Below are 20,044 nucleotides of genomic sequence, written 5' to 3' on the forward strand. Positions count from 1 at the left end.
ATTACAAGAAACTTGTAATAAAATTTGCTAAAAGGTTATCATTTCAAATCACATTAAAAAACACATTGAAAAATATCCATTTGAGTAAAGTTTATTGCAAGAAATATAATAAAAACCTTGCTAACTGAGCCTTAGACAACAAGCAAGTTTGTTTTTTTTTAATGCCATGCTAAATTACATAATTAAAATCAGTCTGGTCTTCTCATTTTTTCCTGGCTCCTGAGGAGCCAATCAATACATATATTATTTTTAGTTATTAAATTCTAATACATTCAACCAAGATCACCCCAATTCAGTAAAATTTTTTTAAAAAATTCTAATACATCTAATTCAGTTCCAAATTCTACTAAAATTTGAATCTAAGTTAAACCTACCAGCTGTCCTGCTTTGTATATTTTTCCATCCCATTCTATTGCTGAGTATGTGGCCCAGGGGCCCTGCTTTTTAGAAGGAAGATCAGAACGTGTAATTATTCCTTTAAAAAGTGTAAATTTGATTTGTTTGTCATACTTTTCATGACAGTCCTTGAGCCATAAAGCAAATTCTCTGTCAATTTTCATTCGCTGCTCCTGTAAAATTTTAAAACATTCTATGAAATATAGTAAACAAACACAACCACTGACACTTGTCATTCATTCCATTTTTCCTTCCATATACCCACCCTAGAAAACTTAATACAAAGCAAAAGTATTTTGTTAGATCTTTCTCCCATACAAATTTATATTTCTAACAAAACCATTACTAAAGAAAGCAAATCTTTATTATCATCTATGGAACCAAGAGTCAATAGTCAATACCAACAATAAAGCTTTATTTTCCTGCTTCAGATCCTAGGATACACCAAAAAATGAGGGACAGCAGAGGCAAAGGAGAAAGAGAACTAGCTGGCTATTAACAGGGATAAGCAGAAACCTTCTCACTGATCATGCACATTCTCAACAGGGCAATAAATATTTATTTTTATGTATGAAAAACAGATATACATACATATAGCACATAAACATATATATTATATATCTATGGTATTGAAATGTCGAGGGGGAAAGTAATTAGAAAAAAACGTCTTAAAAAAGGTTCCTTATAAAAGTGACAAGGAAAAAAGGGTTGAGAAACCCTGCTGTGCAAAATATATTTTTCCTTTTAATTATGTAACGCCTATATATTACCTATTCCAACAATTAAATCATAAAATAAAAACTAAGTGTTTTCTAATAATACATAAAAAATGTTACTGCTTATCATTCATCCTGCTGGGGGACTGTGTAGAGATTTATACTCAAACATAAGCTGCAATATACTGTTAAATGCCTGGCTTTAGGAGGATGAGTAGAGAAAGACAATCTCTACATTACATGCTTTCACAGAAGACAATGCACAGAATTACAAAAGTTCATTTATTTTTACATACCTTACTCCATATTATACTATTTTCAAAAGAAAATGGGGCAAAATTAAAAATGATTTCAGCTTTGAATAAGAAATACATGTACTTGGTAAAGACTAAAAAATGGCAACAGTTTCAAAGAAAACATCCCCCAAATCCTTTTCCAGGCACCAACTCCTTTCTGAATCAGCAAGTCACTGTTGTCACTTTGTCGATTTATCAAAGATATTAAAATTACTAACTAGGAATGGGACAGTCTGTCTACATTTTTATGCTGCACTTCAATGTATAGCCCGTGTAGTAGATAAAATTATTCTAAGCTAAAATCCAAAGAAGTCTCAAGATTCATTATCAACCAAATTACCAGATGCATTAATTAAATAAATAAATTCAGTAATGTATGAAAGGACAATGTTACAAGTGTGACAAGATGCCAGTTAACCGAGGAGAGGATTATGTGGGTACTCATTATAATATTCTTTAAACTTTCTTGTGTATTTAAAATTTTCCCAAATTAGAAAATAGATATTTTAAAATGCAATGTAACAAAGAAATAGAATTCACCTATTGTGGGTAACTTTGGGAAAGACCAAATTGTTCAATAAATGTTGGATACTTAACACTAAGTACATCATATCTAAGTACTGACTTTTTCTCAGGGTAATTCTTTAAAAGTATCTTAATCTTCTATGATTCACAATCTTTTATTAACAGCAAAATGAATTTAAACATCTTGTAGGAATGACTGACTATAAATACTGTATGCTATTGTATTGTATTTATTTACTGCCCAGCAATTTTAGGTTCACAATAAATGCATCTATTTCTTGGCAACTCAACACTGAACTAATGAAAGAGAAGTATATCAAATAAAAGTTTCTGAGGTATTTGGATAGAATAAAAGTAAAACAGTACACTAGTAGTTCCATTCAACTTTTTAAAAAAATCTTATCATTCTTGTTCTATCAATCAATCCATGTATTTTAATATTGACCAGTCTCTAATCACCTTTTAGCCCAACAAATTTCACAATTCTACCTCAATTTCACCCTTAAGATTAGATTAAAATTGCATAGTTTGGTTATTAATATATAAAGATAGCCTTTGTATTAAATAAAATTGTTCTTATATGCTCTCATCAAATGGATATTCTTTTATAGCTTCATTTACTAAGTCATGGTCTTGATATTAAGATCTAATAAAAAACTGTAAATTTTATCCAAAATGGTCTAACCAGTTTGAAAAATTTTTTTAATGATTTTTAGAGCGAAGAAGAGAGAGAGAGAGAGAGAGAGAGAGAGAGAGAATCATCAATTTGTTGTTACACTTATTTATACATTCATTGGCTGGTTCTCGTACATGTCCTGACCGGGAGTGATGTGAACACATAAATCATAAGGGGAAATTTATACATATTATTTTGATTAAATAAAATGAAAAATATGCAAAATGTCATATAAATCTACACTAACAGTGACTTTTGTTGTACATAAAATAGAACATTTGCAAATATTCAAAACTTGATATTTACAATCATACCTGTCCATTTAAAATCCTTGTAAAAAGGGTGTTCTTATCTTTCAATTTTAGCTCAAGATCCATAAAAGTCAGTTTATTTGTGCTGACCTGGAATCTGTCATTAGTGAATAATGCACCTGAGATTCTATTGTAGCACTCGATTGGTGCAAGCCCTCTCTTCTTAGGAGGAGTACACCAGTCAAACCTTGAACAGAACAAAATATTAGTTAGTAAAAATATTAGGCTATAAAATAATATAATTTTAGCAAAAATCAAAACGTACTCTTCAACAGATGTATATGGTATTAGTCGTCCATTCCAAAAACATTCAAAAATAGGCCTTTTCCCTCTTGCGGCTTTCTCAAGTATAAAACCATCATCATCATCATCTTCATCTTTTAATTCTAGAGCACAGAAGTAAAACAAAATGTTTATGGCAACAAAGTATATGAAATTTTTATCACTGAGAAATCAATTTCTGTAAGTAAAATGTTCAAGTTGCTTAGGGAAATGGTAACAAAAATTCATGATTGTTAAAGTTGTATTCTATAAAACCTAAAGGTAGCTTTATTCTTTAGTTTGCCCTCAGAAATAAAGATTTCCAAAGTGGTTATACATTACTAATGGTGTTTCTCATTTAAAAGTCAACAATTACCTATAATACTAATCAATCTGTGTTAGGAGCTACACTAGCTATTAAACTTGCAATCTTTAAAACCTGTTTATAAAGCAAGAGTCATACATCCAGAGAGTATGCCTTAGCAGAATCCCTCTTCCCTACAAATATAGGAGCATAAATCCTATATGTACAACACAAGTTTCACAATTTTGTCAGAACTAATACGTTCACCTAAAAATTAGCTGGGAAACAAATTTATGGTATCTAGTAGCAGCAAGTTTGCCTAATTTGGACAAATTAATCAATAATAATAAATTGAAGTTTAACTTATGTATACTATTAAATTTTTGAAGATCAGATTCAGGTGATACAGCTAAAATTATAACATGTTACAAAGCATCAAATGCATAATTAACACAATTCTCTATACACTTTTATGTTTGTTAGCAATACATTTTCATATACCCAGATAAATTCGGATCAAATATTATAAATGTGATACAGCAACACTTCAGTTTTTCTGGCATTGTCACCTCCATAAATAAAGATTTCTTCCCCCTAAAAACCCTCACAAGGAGTTCCTAAGTAAAAGTTCCTTTCAAACAGACCAAATTGCTTTGCTCTCTGAATCATCACTCAATTTATTGGCTAAGAAATCACCTGAAGAACTTATCTTTTTGTTTACAAGCATACAAATATTAGAAATGGCAAATTAAACAGGTCAGAGACATCACAAGAGACAGAGCTATTGAGTAGTAATATGTGTGAGCACCTAATAAATAATGTTGGACAAAACGACTTAACAGCAGTTTCTTATTTAACCCTCAAAACACCTCTATGAAGCATGAACCATTACCCACCCCACTCATTTCACAGATAAGGAAAACTGAAGTAGGTAGTAAGTAGTTTGTCAAAGTTTACACAATAGAAAATGGCAGAGATGGAATTCAAATTAGGAAATCTGTTTCCAGAACTGTAACACTAAGTACATACTGAGAAAGTATTCTGAATGAGAACATTTAATACTGTTAATCTATGAATTCAATGAAATCTCAATAATCCCACCAAGATTGAATGTACAAAGTGATTTCAAAGTTTATCTAGAAGAGTAAAAGATTAAGAAATAAGAATTTCCTCCAAAAAGAATACTGAGTGTCTTTCCCTGCAGGTATCAATATAAAGTATAAAGCTACAAGAGAGTATCATTACTCATGTATAAAAATACAAAACAGCCCTGGCCAGTTTGGCTCAGCGGTTAAAGCATCGGCCTGCGGTCCAGAGAGACCCGGGTTCGGTTCCCGCTAAGGGCATGTACTTCAGTTGCAGTTTGTCCCTGGCCCTGGTTGGTCGTGCGGGTGGCAGCCACTCGATGTGTCCCTTCACGTCGATGTTTCTCTCTCTCTCCTCCTTCCTCTCTCTCCCTCCCACTCTATCTGTACAAAAAATGGAAAAATATCCTTGGGTGAGGATAAAAAAAAAAAAAAAAATACAAAACAGATCTATAGTAAAGAAACTAGATCTATATACATATGGGAACTTATTATTATAAAAGTGATATTTCAAACTACTTTAAATATTGTAACTTTCAATGTAATTGGTTCTAGGAAAGTGAATATTCACATGGAAAATATTAAAGGCCTTACCTTCATCTTACACATAAAAAAGGTGATTACAGATACATTAAAGATCTAAACATAAAATAATTTTTTAAAAACTACCGGATCCTTTATAATCTTGAGAAGACTTTCCACAGTAAGACAAAATCAGAAAGCATAAAGAAAAAACAAACTATAGGAAATTTAAAACTTCTTTATAAATACCTACAAGAAAATGGGTAAACAATATGGGGAAAATATATAGGATTAATATGCAGTATATAACTAAAAGTTCAGTTCAGTAAGAGATCTAAGATAAAACAATGTCATGTTTCTTAAAGTCAGTGCTTTATTCATCTAAAAGTGAATATACACAAAAATCAAGAATTATAAAAATTACCAATACCTAACATCTTAAAAAGATCTGTATAAGAAAAAAGGTTTTAATATTTATCTAATCTTAATAGCTCAATTAATAATAATCATTAAAAGAAACAAATCACTATCCTAAATCATAATTCCACATTTTGTAGCTAAGACAACAGATTAACATACTTGATGGAAAGCATGGATCATCAGGGTAAGTTTCTCTATCATATAAAAAAGGGTGATATCGGATAATCCCTTCCACTACACCGTCTCCTTCAACGTGAGCTTTGAACTCAAAACTATCAGTTGCTGTGTTTATATACAACGTCTGCATATCATCTTGTATTTCTCTTAGGTTGACAATCTTAGGTGCCTTCCCCTTTTCAAACATAGAAATCTAAAATAAAAATAAAACAAAAATAATTAAATTCTATGGTGACTTGTTCTCAGCTATAATCCAACAAAGGAAGAGGCAAAAACTACTTTTATTTGTACCAGTAATTATCTAGCTTAATAAACTTTTTTATATGAATTAAATAGCTTTAAGTAGCATCTCAATAAGGAATATACTACTAAAAAACAGAAAGTAAGCAAAAAAGAGCAAAGCAGAGTTGAAGGATAGATAAGTCATGAGCACGTTTAATTCAAGGTTTCTTGCTAGGAGGTAGGAAGTTGGACAATGATGTACATACATTTTTTTCTAACAAGTGGGCAAGGATATTGAGAACCCAACATTCAAATGTTTGTGGTTTTAAATCTTACTTCACTATTATAAGACGTCTGTGAACAAAAGGGAAACTATGTCTCTTTTCCTCTCTGCTTTAAGACATAATATTCAGCAACAACTCATATCTCTATAAAAAACAAAAAAAAGAGATTCCAGAAAAACACATTGAGGAATCTCTCTTTACTTGGACATCAAATTACCAAAAAAACTTTGGTAAAAAGGAGAGAGAAGTTGTTTATTTATTGACTGGTTTTTCTTATCTAGAGTCATTTGGCACTGGAACAGATTACCTAATAATTCATAATATTTGAAGAAGGAATTTTGTCTTACTTCAATATCAATGTTGTTGAAAGGTCCAGCTTCTTTTGATGTATGCTTTTCATTTCCTTTTGGGCCATGAATATAGTAATGATAAATATGCCTAAAATATTGAAAAATAACTTTTCACTTTTAATTCACATAAAATTACAGTTTATACATTCTTCTACCAAAAAAAAATTCTATAACCATTTGGCATTGCCTAGTAGGCACTATATCAAGCATTTTTAAACATAGTATCCCATTTAATGGTAAAAATAATCCTGAGATGCAGATATTATTATATATCATTTTATAGATATAGAATTGGTGTACAAGGAGTTTATATAATTTACCTAAAGTCATAGAACTTAGAGTTTGGGAGAGGGGAGGCTTCAATCTAGGCCTTTCTTACCTTGAAACTTACATACTTTACACTTCCAAGAAGTATAATTCAAAAAAATACAAGAAGGCAAGAGGCTATAATTCTACTTTTCAGGGATGTCAAGGACTCAAATATCATAGAGTATATAGGACTGGATATCTTTAAGCTATCTGGGCAACGTAAGAATATCATTCTATAACTGTCATAGCTCCTCTCCTATAGCACTGAAAAATCTTACTCCAATAGTCCCAAACAAAACTAATACATTCAACATTCCATTGAAAACCACCACTTCATTTTTAAACCACTACTTTATTTTTAGGTAAGGGTTAAAAATGACTGTATTTTGATGGCATTGTATTCAGGGCTAAAACATATTGGATCTGTAGTTATTCCTCAAACAGGAATTTGCAATATTCCTTCATATAAATTACAATTAAAAAATAATTAATTATACTTATGGTTTAAAATACTATTGTTAAAAGAAAATCACTAGAAATCATGACATATTTCTTCAGAGATCTCAAAAGTGTTAGCATTATAATCAACAACCATACATTAAGAGAGTACTATGAAAAGCTCAGCAATTATCTTTCAAAGAATGGTAAAAGTTGTACGTTATTCTTTGTTAGAGTAGGAGTATGTCTTTTTTTTTTTATCCTCACCCGAGGACACTCTTCCATTTTTTGCACAGGTAGAGTGGGAGGGAGAGAGAGGAACAGAGAGAGAGAGAGAAACATTGAAGTGAAAGGAACACATCGAGTGGCTGCCACCCGCACAACCAACCAGGGCCGGGGACAAACTGCAACCGAAGTACGCGCCCTTAGCGGGAACTGAACCCGGGTCTCTCAGGACCGCAGGCCGACGCTCTAACCGCTGAACCAAACTGGCCAGGGCGGAGTATGTCTTAATTATATGTTATGGACACTAAGTTCCTTCAGTTAAGAAAAATAACTATAAAACAGCTAAGAAAATATGTACTTAAAGAAAAAATATTCCAAAGTCTATTTAAAACTTTTGGATTACAGGACCAATAAGCATCAATATCCATGCAAAGGTATTCCTAAAATCAAATTTATTTTCTCATAAAAGAAAAACATTTTAACTCTGATAATATATATTTATGCATAAAATAGAGAATCTCAAATTAAGTGCAATAGCCTTTAGGGTAAATGTGAAAAAATACTTTTTTCAAAAACCTGAGTTTTGTTTTTGCAGACACAGTGGTTTCACAAGACTCAGTAATTCAGACTACTATAATTAAGGAAACAATCCAGTAAATGCTCTATACTACACAGCCACAGAGAAAAGGCTTACAGCAGCAATTGGCGACCTTTTTTTATCTCATGGCACACATAAACTATCTACTAAAATTGTGGCACACCAAAAAATATATTTTTGCCGATCTGACAAAAATGTGGGTGTAATTTTGACTCTTTCACACTGTGCAGCTATTGCTGATGGCTGTTGTCATTTTTTTAAATTTGACAATCTAGGGAAAAGAGGTCAGTGCCCCCAACTAGACAGTCAGGTACTGCATGTTTTAAAAATTCTTGAGGCACACTGGTTGAAAATCGCTGGCTTAGAAGCATTATATAAATATTCATCTGATTTGGTCTAATGGAATATATACTCCCTAAAAGATTTCCTGGAATCGATACACAAAGATTTATTTTCAGTAATACTAATATGTTGTATAAACATATAGACATTTTTCAAACTAACAGATTTACTGTATTCATTTGATAAATACTTATAGGCCATCTACTATGTAACAGGACACGGACACACTGGGTATACAGAAATGCATAAGAAAATGCCATTCCAATGGGGAAAGCAGAGAAAATTAATAACTGAAGTATATGGCATGTAAGATTACTACAGATCCTATAAGAGAATCACAAAAGGGCTATGGGAATGCTGGCCCTGAATTTTAAAAATTCTGATTTATTTTAAATTTTATCATAGGTGTCAAAATGCCTGTGCCTCATATACTGACAAATACATTACAGGTGACCAATAAATATTTACAGACTAGGGAACAATTTTAATGCTGACATCAGAGTATTGGTTACTGTTCTGAAGGGAAGGAAATGGGACAGGAGCAAAGCAGATAGGCAAGAAGCTTCAATGTATCTGCAATATTTTCATTCTTAAAAAAACATAAGTAGAGCCCTGGCTGGACTGGCTCAGCGGTTGGAGCATTGGCCCACAGACCAAAGAGTCTCTGGTTTCATTCCAGACAAGGGCATATAGCATGGTTGCGTTTCAGTCTCTGGTTCTGGTTGGGGTCATGTGGGAGGAAATCAATGATGTGTCTCTCTCATGTCGATGTTTCTCTCTCTCTCCCCCTCCTTCCCTCCCACTCTATCCGAAGACATATAAAAAAATATCGAGTGAGGATTTAAAAAAAATAAATGATAAGCAGAAATATATCCTGAATAATATATTAATAATTACTTACGCCAACTGTCTTGTCCAAAGATGAAAATAATTTTTCAAGTACTGTATGTGTTCTGATTGTACGCCTGTGATAACCACAGCAGTAAAGCTATCTTTCTCCTTTTCCTCTGAGATAAGACAATGTAGAAATCTTTCATCATCATTTGTAATGTGAACAGAATCAGATGGCTGCAAGAATGAATATAAATAAAACAGATTACATACACCTAAATTATAATTATAGAAATAATATTTAATGTGATTCACTTGGATAGCTTTAAATACAGTGAAGACAGAAACTTTTACACAGATTGCTAAACTGGCAAACATATAGAAATATCCTACCATAATATTAAATGAATTTTAGAGTCATGAAGATAAAGAATAATAAATACTGCATGTTAAAATGATGGAAAAATTTGAGGACACTTACCTTAGGGTAGAATGAGTCCTGCTTGGGATACCTACCTCTTAATTTCATCAAAACCAATGCCCAGCCCTCCATATTTAAGAAAACTAGGATGCAGCCTAAATTCAGCTGGCTTAGCAAAAAGGCACTGGTGTTGATTAAAAGAGAGTAAAATCATCCTGGGTACCAGTCTACTTTCAGAGAATATCTATAGCTTGCAAAAGGGAAGTAGGCAGAGGAGATGGGAGGGTAGGGAGGGGAGTGTTTGAGGATAAATATTATAAACTTCTCAACATTTACTATGAGTCTATGTGTTAAAAATTGTACGCAATTATATACTATGGATGTGGCCATATACCTAAAATCTCGTAAGAATAAAGATACACACTGAACTATTATGTCTAGGAAAATGGCTGATTTTCTTTAATAATCATGTATTATTACTTTCTTTACAAAACCCTGCAAAACCATTCTAACCATCCCTAATACTAAATCACTAATATTATAGCTACAATGCATGATATACAAGTAGTATTTTATATACTATGAGAGTTAGTAGAATAGTTCGGGTTTACTAATGATGCAGGTTTATTATCCAAATATTTATCAAGTACCTTCTAAACCCTATCTATGACTCAACCTGGGCGCAAGAAGACATGGTTCAAGATAAATAAAACAGTGTCTGCCTTTCCATCTTACAAATTTCATCTAATAGGAGATGGGAAATAAATGATTACAAAACAATGTGCCATTATAAAGATATGAACCAAGAGCTACAGAGTTAAGTAGCTCAACAGATAACTTAAGAACATTCCAGACCAAAGAGAACATTAAGGCTTGGAGAGTATAAGGGAAATATGGTAGTTTAGGATATGATGAAAGAGGAGGCTTAAAACACTGAATCAAGCAACAGAAACGGGTGGAAGAGAGGGTAGATGGACTATTTTAAAAGACAATTAAATGTGGTGAATGATTAACAAGGATTATAATTACTAACTGCTTGGTCAGGGGATGCTGTTAATTGAAAAAGGTAGTTATGGGGAAGAAAGAGAAAAGGTGAGATAAGAAAGGTTTATAGATAATGGTTAATTTCAGATGTACCAAGAGTAAGTTACTTATGAAATACTGGAGGAAGAACAACTAATTGAAATTGGAAATGAGTGTGCTAGATATGATCAGTTGGTACTCAGCCACTCATTTACACCACCTTTTATTATTCCCTCCTGGTTCTGAAGAATGAAAAACCAAAAAAGCCCTTTTCTCAGACTCCCTTATATTTTGGGTTGTAGATGCAAATTAGGTTTCACCAATTAGTAGCACTAGCCAATGATTTAAAAGGGAAAAATGACGTAGTGGCCATTTCCTGAAGGTTTTCTGTTATCATGAAAGGTACTAAAAAGACAATTATCCTGGTTCCAGCTTTAAGTGTCAGCACTGATATAGCACTGGTTATGGCCAGGAATTTTGTATTCCAGTGTTGGAGCAATTTTGACAGCAAGGCCTTTTCAACTCCTGAATCACAGGTAAGGCAGTGTTTCTGAATTCCAGATCCAGGTCCTCAGCTACATGATTATAGCATATACTGCAACATTCCTTGAAGGTAGTACAGACTGTCCTGCCATCATTCTACAAGGTTCAGCTTAGAGTTCATTCCTTCATCACTTCCAATAATCATGTAAGTATCCAATTCCCTTTATTAAATCCTTTTCTTTTTAAAGTGCCTAGAATAGTTCTTTTCCTTTACAGAGAGTCCAGCTAGATTCAGTGTCTCAATCTTAAGTCACTTGATAAGAAATAGATTTGAGAACTGTTGAGAACACACACCCACACACACACACACAGAGAGAGAGAGAGGGAGAGAGGGAGGGGGGGGGAGAGAGAGAGAGAGAGAGAGAGAGAGAGAGAAGGGAGGAAGAGAGGGAGGGAGGGAGGAGAGAAAGCAAGACAGCTGGTTATAGATCAAGAACCACTAACCTCATACATATTTTAGCAAGTGCTAACAGGTCAGGAATATAAGAGTCAAAAAAGAGTATGATGGAAAGGACAGGTCAAGAAGAAAAAAAGACCAAGGACCCATTAAATGTTTTTGGGCACAAAATACAGGAAAAGCTGTCAGAAAGGATGACTGAAGAAACCCCAGTTCAGTTTTGAAAATCACTTAAATTCTCAATTCCTACTTTTTTCCACCAGTTTTAACATGGCAAATATTTCCACCAATATACTTTAAAGCACTTTGTGCTCTAGCTGGTTTGGCTCAGCGGTTAGAGCATCAGCCTGCGGACCAGAGAGTCTCGGGTTCGGTTTCTGCTAAGGGCACATACCTTGGTTGCAGTTTGTCTCTGGCCCCAGTTGGGGTCGTGTGGGTGGCAGCCACTCAATGTGTCTCCCTCACATCGATGTTTCTCCCCTTCTCTTCCTCCCTCTCTCCCTCCCACTCAATCTGAAGATAAATGCAAAAAAAAAAAATGTCCTCAGGTGAGGATAAAATAAATAAATAAATAAAATAAAGTACCTTATGATGGTAAGGTAATATAAAAAAGATAAGATGGAATATTGCTATGTAAATATATTAAGATATGTAAATTGTTAAATAAATGCAACAAATTTAAAAAGGAAAAAGTGAAATAAGCAAAGTAAAGAAATTTCCTGGACAGAGAATGTTAAGTTATAGAAAAAAGTAGCTAATAAACATGAAAAAAAAAACATCAGCTCACTAGCCATGAAAGAAAAGGTATTACTTTTACCTATCGAATTTTCAACATTTTACTGACTTCACCACCTTTTTAAAAATAAGAAAATGATCGAATACACACTTCCATATACTGTTATCGGGAGTATATTTGATTTAGGCTCATATTTTCAGAAAAGTGGTTTTGTAATATATATTATGAACATTTATAAAGTTCATAGTACTATCTCACACAGCTGTTAAAATTCTAACAATCCTGCCCAGCCAGTGTGGTTCAGTGGTTGAGTGTCACCCATGCACCAAGAGGTCGCTGGTTTAATTCCAGGTCAAGGCACATGCCCAGGTTGTGGGCCTAATTCCCAGTGGGGCACATGCAGGAGGCAGTCAATCGATATTCTCTCACATAAATGTTTCTCTCTCTCTCTCCCTCTCCCTTCCTTTCTAAAATCAATTAAAAAATTTTTTTTAAATTCTAACAATTTAAAAAACAATTTTTATGCTAAGAAAAATAATTCAGGCAAAATATTATGTTCATAGCTGTGTCTATATAATTATATAAATTAACATATAGTATATATAGTTATAATTATATATACTCAACAGACTAGTTAAATTACAGTACATTTAGCCCAAGACATACTATGAAGCTATTTAAAGTGTGTTGCATTCCAAAATAATTTATAACATGGAAAAATACTAAAAATATTAATTTTAAAATACATGGGCTCAAACTATACGCATGTAATGAAAAAGAATAGCCTTGGCTAGTTTGACTCAGGGGTTAGAGTGTCGTCCTGCAGACTAAAAGGTCATAGGTTCGATTCTTATCAAGGGCACATACCTGAGTTGTGGGTGCAGTACCTGCGCCAGTTGGGGTCATGCGGGAGGCAACGAAATGATGTCTCTCTCACATCGATTTTTCTGTCTCTCCCTCCCTCCCTTCAAACTCTATCTAAAAATCAATGGAAAAATATCCTTGGGTGAGGATAAACAAAACAACAAAAAGACCAGAAGAAAATTCAACTAAACATTAAGTACCTTTTCTGGCATTTGAGATCATTTTTACTTGTTTATACTTTCCTATAAAATGTTTCCACTGTTTTAGAATTAGAAAAGAATTCTTAGAAACCCAAAATTACTTTAAAATAAAGACTTTAAGCCCTGGCCAGTTTTGCCCAGTGATTAGAGCGTTGGACTACAAACCAAGTAGTCACAGGTTCGATTCTGGTCAAGGGTACATACCTCGGTTGCAGTTTGTCCCGGCTCTTGTCAGGGTTGTGCCGGAAGCAACCAGTCGATCTGTCCCTCTCATGTCGTGTTTCTCTCTCTCTCTCTTACTCTCTCCCTCTCCCTCTCTCTCCCTTCTTTCCACTCTATCTGAAGATAAACAGAAAAATATCCTCAGGTGAGGATTACAAAAATAGTAATACAAAAATAAATAAAATAAAAACATTAAAATTTAAAATTCTAAAGTCTTTCACGGAGAAAAATTGAACTATGATAAATATCATGTTCATGACCAAGATTCAAATTTATTAACATTCTGCTTATTGAAAATGAGAAATTGAAAGCAAATTTACAACAAATAAATCATTCATTACTTTCTCTAAAGCTCTGATTTCCTAAAAGTGTATTATCTATCACTATTTTCCATTCTAGTTCTGTGGTTGTTATTCCACAAAGATTTAAAAACTCAAACTAAGTACAAGGAAAAAAGTTTACAATCTTATGAGCATTTTTCAGGAAGCTTACTAAACTCTATGAAAAAACTTGTTGTCTAAAGACTTCAAGCCTGAGAGAGAACACATAAATGATCACTTCTGCCATTCACATGATTAAAGAAAAAATAATAAAAATAAAGTAATTTAATTTGAAAATTCCATACCTTCAAGTGTCTTAAAGCAACATTAGTATCTGAGATAGAATTAGGAAAAATACTCTTGTCCTATCATCCATTCAAAGTAACACATTTATAATTAATGAGTTAAAATGTAGTGTACCTTTCTGTTTCTAATATATCCACTATATATTGATTCTTTATTTTTCTCCTTCTTCTCAAAATCTTCTTTAGAAAGCACAAGCTCATGAACATCTTGGGAATCTGCAGGTTTGCTTATCATCTGTTAAATATTAAGAAGAGTACTTTAAAAATTCCTAAAAGTTAAACTGATTAACACATTTAGACAGAGTCAACCTCAAAATATTTTGATCAACTTTCATTTACAAGAACTTTTTACTCACTCTGGCTGATTGTCCAACAAAGAAAACAGCCTGCTTGCCCCCAACACCAAAATAGGAAATATCACTATTTAAACTGCGTGGCACTGGCACTGGTCGAACATATCCTGAATGATCACTAAAACAAAACATTAAATTAATGCAGTGATTTTAAACCAGCGACTCAGGCACAAAAAGAAACGGTCATAGTATTTTTATTAAGTGTTAATAAAATGATCCCTAAGCCAGATGATACCCTATTCAAAGGTAAAAGAATCAAAGCCAGAAATCAAGACATCCTCTAGTCCAGTGGTTCTCAAAATTAATTCACTATGCCAGCTACATCAACATCAGCTGGATATGCTAAGAAATGCAAATTCTTGGGCCTAGTAAGTCAGAAAAATCTCTTAGCAAACAGGACTAAATACATATATATGTATGTATGTATATACACACTGCTACAACCTTCCCTTCAAAACTGCTTCAGAACTCATTAAAATAGTTTAAAGAATAATGTAATTTATAGCAAAGAGAGTCACATTTCCACGTATCATGACAAACGAAGAGCTTGAGTGGACCTCCTACTGCACCACATTGGTGAGTAGACATCCCTGTTTTCTCAAAGTATAAGAAGGTCTCCAGGGACATCATTTGCCAATATCAGAAATAAACAGAATTGGGAGTGAGGATGAAACCACTATTACACTAAATGGAAAGGTTAGAGAGCAGATGTGACATAGCTGGAAAGAATTAGAGAGCATAAAGATATATTCAAAAAACTTACCAATAAGAAACAACAAGAACAAAAAAAATTGGAAAATATAGAAGTGGATCTAACAGATATAAACTGAAGGAAAATATCTGATACGTTGAACTATAGTTCTAGAAAGAGAAGAGAATGGATAACAGCTGCAAATATTCTTGAACCACTAAAAGATGTGGCTCTGCAGATTCGGACCAAAAAAGCCAAAACAGAATACATAAAAAGAAATCGCGGAACAGTGAACACAAAAAACAAAACAGGTGAACTAGAAAACAGGCTGAAATATAAAACAAGTTAGCAGGCTTGCCCTTACCAGTGTTGCTCAGTAGTTAGAGCACTGACTAGCACACCAAAGGATCATGAGTTAGATTCCTAGTCAAGGGCACGTAACTGAGTTGCAGGTTTGATCCCCGGCACCCCTCAGGTCACATGTGGGAGGCAACTGACTGATGTGTGTCTCTCACATCAATATTTTTCTCTCTCTCTCTTTCTCTCCTTTCCTCTCTCCCCAAACCTACCCTCACTTCCACTCTCTCTAAAAAAACTAATGGAAAAAGCTAGGGGGAGGGGAGGGTTTAAAATAAACACGTTAACAGGCTTTGATAGCAACAGTATAACATGGTAGAATATTATCTCCAAAGTGCACAGAGAAAATCTCTCAACCTAGAATTGTGACCTAGAGCTTAATAAAGAATTTATTTATGTAAAAACCATGAGAATTTACCATTAAGATATTTGCTCTAAAGGAATGTTTTTATAAGCATATCTGACCTGAAAGGTTATCATAACATGGCAAGTACAAAGGTAATTTTAAAAATGTATTAAATGTTTTTTTGCTAAATGTGTTGTTAGGAAAAAAATGGTGTGTATAAATTATGAGATTTCTATTTTTTTTTTTTTATCCTCACCCGAGGACATTCCTCCATTTTTTGTTCAGGTAGAGTGGGAGGGAGAGAGAGGAACAGAGAGAGAGAGAGAGAGAAACATCGACGTGAAAGGAACACATTGAGTGGCTGCCACCCGCACAACCGACCAGGGCCGGGGACGAACTGCAACCAAGGTATGCACCCTTAGCGGGAACCGAACCCGGGTCTCTCAGGACCACAGGCCGACGCTCTAACCGCTGAGCCAAACCGGCCAGGGCGATTATGAGATTTCTAAAAAGTCAGATTTGAAATAACTACACAACAAAAGTATTATTTTGAGAAGGAAGTGGTCAGAGCTGAAATGTTCCACATTCTTTAACATGGCCAGAGGGTGATATTTGAAACTCTGAAATCTTAAGTTAAATATGCATTTTAAGCCCTGGCCAGTTTGGCTCAGCGGTTAGAGTGTCAGCCTGTGGTCCAGAGAGACCGGGTTCGGTTCCCACTAAGGGCATGTACCTTGGTTGCAGTTTGTCCCTGGCCCTGGTTGGGTCGTGCAGGAGGCAGCCACTTGATGTGTTTCTTTCACGTCAATGTTTCTTTCTCTTTCTCTCTCTCTCTCTCTCTCCCTCCCTCGCTCGCTCCCACTCTATTTGAACAAAAAAATGGAAAAATGTCCTTGGGTGAGGATTAAAAAAAAAATGCATTTTAAGATTTCAAAGACAACCAAGTAAATAAACATACAAATTCTAAAATATTAAAGAGAAAAAGGTGGAGAGTTTTAAAAGTATCAACAAAAAGACACAATGAATTTTTTTTAAAAACAGAAAACAAAGCAAAACAGAGAAATAATGGGATAAGAAAAAATATTTTAATTGGTATGGAAAAAGTCCAGACCCTATATATTCATAATCAAAATAAACATAAAGACAACAATGACCAGGGAAGATACTATAATACCACACCTACAAAACAAAGCACACAAGAAAACTGCCCTCTCACAATATACAAAGCCACCACTACAAGCAAACTCATCTCTATACAACACAAACACAAGCCTGTCCACACACAACACACACAAAATGCCTCCGCATAAAAAGCATGCATATACAAATACCCCCACAAAATACAAAAACACACCACCCCACATACCATGCATGCACACTTACACTGCCCCTCAACACAAAGAGACACCCACACAATGTATACACACCAATGATAAAAACATTTTAGAGAGTCAGAGAAAGCAGACACAACACACACTGAGAAAAAAAAAGGTAAGAATGACAACTTTCTCATCATAAACTACACAAGCCAGTAGAAAATGGAGTGGCATTTTTAATGTATTTAAATTTTTAACAAACTCAACCTAAAATTCTATACTCAGCAAAAATATCTTTAATGAAGGGGAGGGAGGGAGAGAATCAGATTTTACCACATACAAAAGCTGAATAATTCATCAAGAGCAAACTTGAATTATTAAAACTGTTGAAAGACCTTAAGGAATGAAAATGATAGATTTACACAAAGGAATGAAGACCACCAGAAATGGTAAATACGTGGGTAAATATAAATTAACTCAGGAACTCAAACACACACTTATATGTGAATGTTCATAGCAGTATTATTCACAATAGACAAGTCAGAAACAAGCCACATGCCCATTAACTTACAAATGAAAAACAAAATGTAGTATAGCTGTACTATAGTCACAAAAAAGAATGAAGTTCTGATGCATTCTACAACATGAATAAATCTCGAAAACATGCTAAGTGAAACAAACCAGATGCAAAATAACAAATGTATGGTATTTCTTTTCTTTTTCTAATCCTCACCGGAGGACATTTTTCCATTTTTTGTTCAGGTAGAGTGGGAGGGAGAGAGAAGAACAGAGAGAGAGAGAGAAACATCGATGCGAAAGGAACACATCGAGTGGCTGCCACCCGCACAACCAACCAGGGCCGGGGACAAACTGCAACCAAGGTACGCGCCCCTAGCGGGAACCGAACCTGGGTCTCTCAGGACCGCAGGCCGACGCTCTAACCGCTGAGCCAAACCGGCCAGGGCTATGATATTTCTTAAATAAGGTACCCAGAATAGGCAAATTCATTGAGACAGAAAGTAGAACAGTGGTTACCAGCAGTTGAAGGTAGAGAGTTTTTAATGGGTGGCAAGAATGTAAAATTCTGATAACACATAATTGATAAGTCAAAAACACTGTGAATATAATTAATGCCACTTAACTGTACATTTTAAAGTGGTCACAAAGGCAAATTTTATGTTATATTTTTATCACCACATTTTTATTAAAGGACCATTAAAAAGATAAATTCCTAGAAACAGAAAGTAGAAAAGTAGTTGGCTGACTGGGACTGGGGTGTACAAGAAACCGGAAGAGGTTGGTAAAGGGTATAAAAGTTTCAGCTAAAAGATCAATAAGGTCTGAGGATGTAATGTCTAACATGATGACTACAGTCAATGACACTGTACTGTATAACTTAAATCTGCTAAGAGAGAACTTAAATGTTGTCACTAAACAAATATATAAGATGAATGATGCGTTAATTAACTAGATGGAAGAAATCCTGTTTAAAGTAAAATAAATAGAATATACTTTGATGTTTATAATATGTATCAATGCAAAGTATATAAAATCAAAAGCACAAAGATCAAGACAGGGTAAATGAAATGAATGGCACTGTTGTGATTTCTTTTCCCCATATGTGTAAAATGGTATGGTATTACTTGATATAGACTACAAGTTAAAGATATATACTATAAATCCTAAAATTAACAGTAAGAAAACAAAACAAAGTAACAGCTAATAGGCAAGCAAAGAAAATAAAATGGAATCACATGCACACTCAAAATACTCAATCCGAAATAAGGCAGAAAAAAGAAAACAGGAACACAAATGACAGAAAAAAATGAAAAGCAACAAAATTAGTATGTTCATATCCAAACATACCAATAATCACATTGATCTGATTATATTTGGTCAATTTTTTTTTTTTTAATTTTTATTATTACTAGAGCGTTTTTTTTAAAAATCCTCACCAAAGGACATTTTTGCACTTATTTTCAGATAGAGTGGGGGAGAGAGAGGGTGGACGAGAGAGAGAAAAACATCTCGATGTGAGAAAGACATATCGAGTGGTTGCCACCCACAAGACCCCAACTGGGACTGGGGACAAAATGCAACCAAGGTATGTTGCCCTTAGCAGAAACCGAATCCGGGCCTCTCTGGTCCACGGGCCAACGCTCTAACTGCTGAGCCAAACCGACCAGGGCTATTTGATCAAATTTTAATACACAACTATATGCTACCTAAATTAAACTCTGTTTATATAACACAGACAACAGGTTAGAAGATTGGAAAAAGAAATATTTTAACACAAAAAGAAAATTGGAGTAGCTTTATTAACATCAGTCAAAGCGGGAATGAAGAAAAACAATGAAACTAATATGTGGGTAAATAAAATATACTACCGTTCTCCTCTCGGGTGTTTTAAAATTATGTTAGACTATTGAAATCAAATAACAGTGATGTGGTTCTAAATGTATATAGAGAGAATACTTAAGAAAACTAAATTATAAATGGAAGAGAATTAAAGGACCTAAATAATTTGGCTAAAATTTCTGTAATTCAATTTCAGTGGTATAATGTCCAAACTAATAGATTGTAATAAGTTACATATGTCTTCAGTTTTCCCTAGAACAACTATTTAAGACAAAAAAAGATACACTCAAAAACACTGTAAAGA

General features: G+C 33.9%; 1 protein-coding gene across 3 annotated transcripts in view; it reads right to left on the minus strand.

Annotated features, from left to right (window-relative positions):
- Nucleotides 1-20,044, minus strand: part of SMCHD1 (structural maintenance of chromosomes flexible hinge domain containing 1) — a 171,955-nt gene that overhangs the window by 107,137 nt on the left and 44,774 nt on the right. For all 3 annotated transcript variants that reach the window (XR_004957081.1, XM_036245063.1, XM_036245064.1), the window contains exons 6-13: nt 14,676-14,790; nt 14,435-14,554; nt 9,359-9,525; nt 6,543-6,633; nt 5,672-5,882; nt 3,186-3,306; nt 2,924-3,107; nt 375-569 (exon numbers count right to left, since the gene is read on the minus strand). Coding sequence is in view for 2 of the 3 variants with exons in the window: in XM_036245063.1 (XP_036100956.1) it covers nt 375-569; nt 2,924-3,107; nt 3,186-3,306; nt 5,672-5,882; nt 6,543-6,633; nt 9,359-9,525; nt 14,435-14,554; nt 14,676-14,790 (1,204 nt within the window). In the remaining variant the exon portion in view is untranslated. The remainder of the gene's footprint in view (nt 1-374; nt 570-2,923; nt 3,108-3,185; nt 3,307-5,671; nt 5,883-6,542; nt 6,634-9,358; nt 9,526-14,434; nt 14,555-14,675; nt 14,791-20,044) is intronic.

This window comes from Molossus molossus, unplaced genomic scaffold (assembly GCF_014108415.1).
Source record: "Molossus molossus isolate mMolMol1 unplaced genomic scaffold, mMolMol1.p scaffold_m16_p_6, whole genome shotgun sequence".
NCBI lineage: Eukaryota > Metazoa > Chordata > Mammalia > Chiroptera > Molossidae > Molossus > Molossus molossus.